Genomic DNA, 8179 nt, shown 5'->3' on the forward strand with positions numbered 1-8179 from the left:
TTTCCGATTGGCTAAAGATTGAGTATTACTCTTAACAAACCGAGGAGAATGAAAAACATCCATAAAACTCTTTTTGAATTTGGATTTGGAGCCAAATGTAGTCCATTCAGCCTCCTGTTCTAAGCACCACAGAGCATGATCTCGGTGCCAATTGGGGCCACCCCCTCCCCAAAGGAAGAAATGTATGGCAAATTGCTTGCAAACAAAACTTTTAAGTTTGTAGATCATGAAACCAACTTCATTGCAATAAACTAGAGAAACAAAACATCCACCCAGAAAGATGAACAACATTGAAATCTTTGGCATACCCACCAATGGATGCTTGCAAGAGAAGTCCAACGGAGTCCTCATTGAGGCGGATGGTAGAGCGCCCAAAACTCACAACCAAGAGAAACGCCGGCGCAGTTGAGGAGGGGGCTGGACTCATTGGACAGGTTGAAACGCTAGGAGATCAGCCTACAAAAGTCAGCCCCTAGATCAAAGCATAGATCCAAAAGCCTAGCCATGGAGAACGACGAGGATCAGAAGGTTCCATTGCCGGTGAGGAGTGAGGTGGGAGGCAGGGTGTGGTGGGAGGGGAGCGGTGGGAGGAGAGCTATGACAAATTTTTTACCGCACAAAAATTTGCACCCTAGTTCCAATCCTAGTCAAGCATGACAATTCTAGTAATGTAAATACATGCAAAGGAAATACTCAAATGTAAAGGAGAAGAGTTAGGAACATGACGATGTTTTTTCTGAGGTATATGAGAGTCGGCACTCTCCACTAGTCCTCATTGGAGTACCTCGTAAAGTATTGCTCCCCCTTGATCTGCTCAAGGACCAAGTGCTCATCTCTATGGGTTGATACTTCGCCTCCGACGCAGTGAGTCACCCACAACCATTTACACCATGAGTTAGGCCTCTCACAATCTCCATTGAGAGATCACCAAGCTCCGAATCACCACCAAGCCATCTAGGTGATGGCAATCACTAAGAGTAATAAGCACAAACTCTCATTGACCTAACCAAAGCCTAATTAATGAGAAGAGTGGATATACACTAGCTTGCTACTCCCTAAGCACTAATGGAGTCATTAATCTTTGAATTATTAAATCCAAATCACTCCACTAGCCTTGAGCTCTTCCTTGGACACCAAAGAGTGTATGCAACTGTTCTGAATGCCAAGATGACTCTCTTGCATGAGATATAGGGGTTTATGTAGCCTTTACTCGTAAAACTAGCTTTTTGAACTCCACTCAGCAAAAATGACACCAAAAAAGACCGGTGATCGTTTCAACTGAGCACCAGAGTAATCTGGTGCCATTCCAATGGCTATTTCCAAGCTAGTCGTTATTGTACGACATCAGTAGCATATCCTCTGGTGGTAGCCACCGGACTAATCCAGTGAGCAAAACCCCTCTCTAGAACCTTACTAGAGACAGTGTTTTCCTAAACGCTAAATGGTAAACAGTTGGTCACCTACCGTTTAGCCTCTAGAGAGCACCCGATACACCGGTGACCCTCCACCAAATTAATCCAGTGAGTCTGTAACCTTTCTGCGCAATGGTGTTACGTTGTCGCCTTTGCTCCGGTGCTATCTTCTCCAGCGACGCTGGAAGAATATGTGGCACTGTTCACTGAACAAAAAATCAACTACATATATATACCTCTTTCTTTGGTACCCCTCTGACCCGAGCACCGGATAAATTTGGTGCATGCAAAACACCTCATTCTCATCCAATTCAAACAACTTTAAGAATAGGCTAACTTCCTATTGATCTTGGGGCTTCCTCTAAGCTAGCTAGTGCTAAGTTTGATAAGTGTACACTATACCAATTCGACTCAACTCACCTAGGTCAAGCTACTTATTCATACACTCCTTTATAGTATGACCAAAGGCAAAAAAAAAGTTCTAAACTACTCTAAATGTCTCTCAACGTCAAATGACACTTAGAACTAGTTTGTCCTTAACCTTGTCGCTTATCCATTGAAAACCAAAACGAAATCCATCGATGGGGTTATGGAAATCATTGATTACCCATTAATCAATCATCATTGTGACCTAACATATAATGCCTCTGCAAAACACACATTAGTCATAATGATTGTGTTGTCATTAATCGTCAAAAATGAATTAGGGGTCTAGATGCTTTCAGGATGGACGGCTCATGATCAAATTTTGGCTAAAATTCAGCCAAATATATATATTAGCTGAACTTGAACACTTTGACAGGTCAAAACAAGTGAATCTCGGTTCAAACGTATCAAAATTTATGAGATTCACCTGCTTCGGTTAGGTTAGAAATGTTGTCATTTGAATCTGAGAACCCTTGGTTATAAGAGGTAATTTGAAACTCCATCCCCGTTCCCTGTTTTGTGATTGCATCTTTTTTCCCCCTTCGAGTGCCTTACTCCTAGAGGCCGGTCGCCGCGTCATTAATTAGCACGACGTGTTCTGCGAAGTTTACCATGACCCCTTGTTGACGATCCGCATAACCACGAGACAACCGAGAAGGTGCACCAAGAAATTAGCAACGGCCAACGCAGGTCAGGATCGGATATGCTGCCATTTGGGCGGCACGGCAATGGACATTGCCGGATCAGATGAAAACGGTATGGATATTTTTCGACCGTATTCAAAACCGAATCCGTTTAGAGGGGTTGAGATCTGTCCGTATCCGAGTCCGGATATCCAACATTCGATACCATATCCGAATACTCAAATCGTATATTTATGATGTCGATATCCAATCGTATCCTATCCGACATAGTTGATACTATCCGTATTCGAATCCGAATCCGAACAGAAATATGAAAACAAATGTAATATCGGTGATATGTCTGTATCCAATGCGTTTTCATCAGCAGGGCTAGCTCGATCTCTCCAGCACGGATGGGAATGGGATGACGGACGCAGAGGCAGGGCGCCCTCTAAAGTCAACCGGCGTCACCGGCAAGGGTAGCATGCGGTAGCACGGCATGGCACGGCATGCCATGCCATGCATGATTTCCGATTCCGGCATGGCCCGCGCCGCCCGGGAGCAACGAGGCCGCCCGGAGAGGCCAGGCGATCTACCCGTGGGGGTGGGACAGGGACGGTGGGGCCAACTGGCCCTTACGCCTCCTCCAGGGGCCATCGTGGCTAGAGCGACGGTGACGCGGACAGGGCTCGTTCGTTTTCGTTCCCTCCGATCCGATCCCCCGGCGGCGGCTCCAGATATTCTCGTTGCCGCGCGCTCGGTCGGGCGTGCCGTGGCGACTGCCACTGCCCACTAGAGAGAGAGAGAGAGAGCCAGAGAGGGAGAAGCGGCAGCAGGATGGATACCGGCCGGGCCATGCGTGCGCGCGTGCCAGGCCGTGGGCAGGCATGTGGTGGCCCCGGCACGCAGAGGTCCTGGGCCCTGCTCTGACGCATGCAGCATGCTCGATCGGCATGGGCATGCATGGCATCGATATCATATCTATCCCTGCGGCCGCCGACCGGCAAGCCGCCGCACCGTCCGTTCACACTCCCTGGCCGGCCGGTGATGTCCGTGCGGCGACACGATATGCCCGCCGGCCCTGACATTTGTTTGTTCACGTACTAGCAAGCCGAATTTTTTATTTTTTTCCCTTTTTTCGAAAGTTTCTCTCAAATAGACCCCTAGCGGAAAGAATTCCAGAAATGGACCCTTGGCTCGGCGCCAGAGTGAGTGGCGCCGAGCTCGGCGCCACGGTGACTGGCGCCGAGCTCCTGGCCACGGGCAAACGGCCTGCAAGGGGCTCGGCGCCAGAGCGGATGGCGCCGAGCTCGGCGCCGTAGATCTTGGCGCCGAGCTCGGCCTAAATATCTACCCGGCCTTCTTCCCCATCTCGTTGCCCTAGCCAGCCCCCGCCACCGCCGCCGCACCCACGCCCGCCCGCGCCAGCCGCGCCGCGCGCCCGCCGCGCCGCGCCGCGCGCCCGCCGCGGCCCGCGCCCCCCGCGCCGCGCGCGCCTGCCCACGCCGCGTGCCGCGCCCACCGCGCCGCGCGCCTGCCCGCGCCCGCCTACGCCGAGCCCGCGCCGCGCCGAGCCCGTCCGAGCCGCTGCTGCTCCAGCGGCCGAGCCCGCGCCGCTGCCTCCGCCCCCTCGCCCGAGCCCGCACCGTGCCGCCGTGCCCTCGCGCTGTTGGCCATTGGTTGGCTGAAGCGCCGAGCCGCCACGCCCTCCACCATCGTCGTAGCCTTTGTCTCCACCGCCGGCCTCGGCCTCGCCCCTGCCTTGCCGACGTCCACCGCTGTCCTCGCCTCGCCCCCGCCTCCTGCGGCCGTCGAGCCGGTCTCGCAGCGCGGAGCGCCGGCCACCCCGCGACCGCCGCGTGCCACCTCTGTCGTTGGCCGCGCCACCACAGTCCTGGATATTCGCCTTGACCTACGCCCATCGTCCGTCGATCCGGAAAGGTATAAAATATGAATATGCAATGTACTTATTTAGTTGGTGTATGTTATTGACTAGTTATATTGTGATAACTTTGTTAGTGATATGGTTATATATATATGTAGATAGATAGAAACATAGATACATTGATAAATAGATATAGTTAGATAGCTACTTAGATATGTAGTTATATTTGTAGTTACCTACATATGATCTTGCTATTTAGTGAGTACACTATAAATATATACGTAGTTATTATCATGATTACTTAGTTTGTAGTTAGAAAGTACTTGTTAGGTACTATCTATCGTATAATTTGGACTAAAGGACATGTGTTTCGTTACGTTTTTTAAATAGATGGACAACCTAGTGACCATATATTATGGAGGCACGGTTGAAAGCGATCGTTATGGATATGTTGAGTTTCTTGATATGCAAAGCGTGCCTGTGCTATTCAATGATAGACCTTCATTTAGTGATATGGTTGCAAGGGCTCGGGAGGAGCTGCATTGCTTTGGAGATGATGACATTGCAGTTGATGGTGTACTGCACCTAGGTTGTCCTCCGAACATCTTTAGGCGAATGATCTCAATTGGTTGTGCGGATCAGTGGGACAATTATGTGAGATCGGCTATGAAGAGCCAGCTGCAATGTTTGGACGTGGTTGTTCATCGGGTGTTAGTTGATCCAATCCCTCATGGGTTTACCCCAGCAATGGATCATCCGGCACACATCGACCCTCCCGTTCCGGAACCTTACCTGCATGTGCAGATTGCGCCTACGGTTCCTGATGCTCAATCTGCCCCCAATGCGTTATTTGGAGATGGTTGTCATACTCATGTTTTCGTGGCAGATTCTCCTTATGAGATCCCTTTGACACAGAATCATCCGAGTAAGTGTCTTAACCGCATGGTTTTTGGGAGCTCATCAGAATCATGGTATTTTTTTTTATTCTTTCCTCATTTCTGTAATGACGTTGCAGGAGACATTCCTGAGAATATCAATGTGCCCCATGTTGCTGCGCAAGTGCACTTTTCAGATGGATTTCGTGGCTCCAATAATATTGAAATTATGAATGATTCGGAGCCATATGAGATGGCTAGGGCTCTTGATTCTGATGATGATCGTCCTGTTGGAGAGCTGACGGAGAGTGATGTTGAGATGATGAGACGTATCTTTCCCGACCGCCGTGATCCTAGAGTTCATGAGTTTAGTGATCTTGCTTATTCTGATCTGGCGTTTGCAGAAGGATGTGATGATGAGCTCCTAGAAGCTCCTGAGGCCGGTCCTAACATGGTAATTGAGGAGGGGAGGGTGTTCAATGACCTCCCTGCTTTAAAGAGGTGGTTGCAGGCTTTTACAGTGATACAAAAGAGGCCTTACAGGGTATTGCATTCATATGTGGAGCGCCGTTACACAGTTGTGTGTGACAAAGAACGCTGCCCATGGAGGGTTTGTGCAAGGAAACAACAGGTGACCGAAAAATGGAAGATCACAAAAGTAGTTAGGCCACACAATTGTGCTGACCATGAGCTGACACTGAGGCATCGGCAGTTGACATCTACCCTAATTGCCAAGCGGTTGATGGGAATTTTGCAGGGAGAACCCAATATGAAGGTGAGAACAATTATCAGGATCGTTGAGGCGTTGTATGGAGGATATGTGATAACTTATGGTAAAGCATGGAGGGCTAAGCAACGAGCGTGGAACATGATATATGGGGACTGGGAGGATGGGTATGAGCAGCTGCCAGTTCTTTTCAATGTAATCAAAGTGGTGAATCCAGGCATGCATTATGAGTACATCCCAAAACCTAATGCATGGAAGGATGGGAGGCAGATATTTTTCTGTGCCTTCTGGTGCTTTCCTCAGTGTGTCAAGGCCTTTAGGCATTGTCGTCCCGTCTTCTCCATTGATGGTACGTTCTTGATTGGCAAATACCAGGACACACTTCTTATAGCCATATCCTGTGACGCGAACAACAAGTTGGTTCCTTTGGCATTTGCTTTGGTTGAGAAGGAGAACAATGACAGTTGGGGATGGTTCTTGAGGCTAGTCCAGATACATGTGGTTGGCCCTGGTAGGTAGGTTGGCGTCATATCTGATAGGCATCAGGGCATACTTAATGTTGTGCGAGAGCAGTTAGAGGGGTATGCACCTTTGCACCATCGTTGGTGTACTCGACACCTTGCCGAGAATCTCCTACGGAAGGACAGTGTCAAGAAAAACTTTGATCTGTTGTAGGAGGCTGCTCGACAGCTTGAGGACAAGTACTTTAGGGAAAAGTTGAAGCAGGTCAGAACCGCATCAAATGCAGAAGGTAGACAATGGCTCACGGGTTTGATGAGGGATTTGGAGAAATGGACGAGAGCTCATGACGATGGTGGCTGGAGGTACGAGTTTCAATGCAGCAACATGGCAAAGTCATTCAATAAATTACTATTAGGGATACGTGGTATGCCCGTGAATGCAATTGTTCAATTCACCTTCTATAAGCTTGTTGCCTGGTTCAACGATAGACACGCCCATGCATTGCAGTTGAGTAGTGATGGAGAGATACGTTATATTCTTTCACTTAACATTGTTTTGTACAACAGAGGCTGTCACGTCGTCTACGCCGTGCGGCTGGTCGTTGTGGTTGCAGGACAAACACGACGCATGACGTGTATGATCCTTCCACAGGAAGAGGAGCCTTAGGTTCCTCTAGTCAAGCAGCTACAGGGGACGAGGAGGAGGAGGAGGAGGCCGCCGCCGACGATGACATGGACAAGAGGCACGATGAGCTTGGGCCCTCTCAGCTCCATGACGCTCCATCGACTTATCCTACACCGCCTCTAGGCACTAGGCGATGCTGTCCCCGTGACCCTTACACTCCAGGCACCAGCGCTCTGGGTCACAAGGGTAGGGGCAAGAGTAGGAGACAGTGAGGGACGTGATAGATGTTACTATGAACTATTGTATTTACTTATCTTTAATTATTCGGGACCGTATGAATATTGTGGACTATTTGTACTTTGCATGACATATTATGTTAGTTGTGATATTCGTTGTGGTTGCATTATGCTTGTTGGATGAGTAAATGTTTAGAATATATATTGATGTCTCTGTTTGTAACTGTGGATGCTTCTAATACAAGACCGTATCTTGCGAATTTTTTGCGTGAATCTTTAATCATACTATACTTGTACAAAGACACAAATGTAGTACACAGATTAACTATAAATTTATTACGTTTATAATCCAGGAATGTTTTGTACATACGCTGTGTACAAGAATCTATGCATTTCAGAGAATCTATGCTTTTCAGAGAATAAATATAGACTTTTTAGATACACGGACATCATCGAATTATCACATCACTGATATAGACCTCTCAGCTGCAAGGACAACATACAAGGAAGCACAACTAAACTCTATCTCCACCATCCATCTTATGACTGTTTGATCCAAGGGCTGAGGTAAAGCGACACACGGATCGCTGACATAGCACATTGACAGGCCTCCATTCCTCCTCTTGACCTATAAATAACCACTCACTCCTTCTCATTCACACAAATAATAAGGAAGAAGAACACTCCTCAGCATTTGCGTTCGTTGTAGTACCAATGTCTGGAGGGTCGTCCAGAGGGAGAGAAAAGGGGAAGAAAACTACCTGGGGGTGGGAGGGTCCTCTTGGTCCTGATTTCTTTGAGGAAGCTCTTTATGAGAGGTTCCCAGTTGAGAGCAAAAGTGATTTCACCAAAGAGGCACCACTGACAGGATACGATGAAAGGAAAGAAGAGTGGCCAAAATGCATGCAT

The 8179-nt window shown here is 48.5% G+C and overlaps 1 protein-coding gene across 1 annotated transcript; it reads left to right on the forward strand.

Annotated features, from left to right (window-relative positions):
* Positions 1–3002: 3002 nt before the first annotated feature.
* LOC136460145 (uncharacterized) lies at positions 3003–7076 on the forward strand. The gene is made up of 3 exons (XM_066459965.1): positions 3003–3152; positions 3846–4402; positions 6977–7076. The coding sequence occupies exons 1-3, from the start codon at positions 3003–3005 to the stop codon at positions 7074–7076; spliced, it is 807 nt and encodes a 268-aa protein (XP_066316062.1).
* The last annotated feature ends 1103 nt before the right edge of the window (positions 7077–8179 follow it).

This window comes from Miscanthus floridulus, chromosome 6 (assembly GCF_019320115.1).
Source record: "Miscanthus floridulus cultivar M001 chromosome 6, ASM1932011v1, whole genome shotgun sequence".
Classification (NCBI taxonomy): domain Eukaryota; kingdom Viridiplantae; phylum Streptophyta; class Magnoliopsida; order Poales; family Poaceae; genus Miscanthus; species Miscanthus floridulus.

What these genes read in the sequence shown, in the direction of transcription:
- LOC136460145 (XM_066459965.1), top strand. Translation starts at nt 3,003, where the DNA reads ATGGCCCGCGCCGCCCGGGAGCAACGAGGCCGCCCGGAGAGGCCAGGC. An exon ending in CGGTGACGCGGACAGGGCTC is followed by an intron (nt 3,153 to 3,845) that starts GTTCGTTTTCGT and finishes TCGTTGCCCTAG; the next exon opens with CCAGCCCCCGCCACCGCCGC. An exon ending in TCGTCCGTCGATCCGGAAAG is followed by an intron (nt 4,403 to 6,976) that starts GTATAAAATATG and finishes TTTGTACAACAG; the next exon opens with AGGCTGTCACGTCGTCTACG.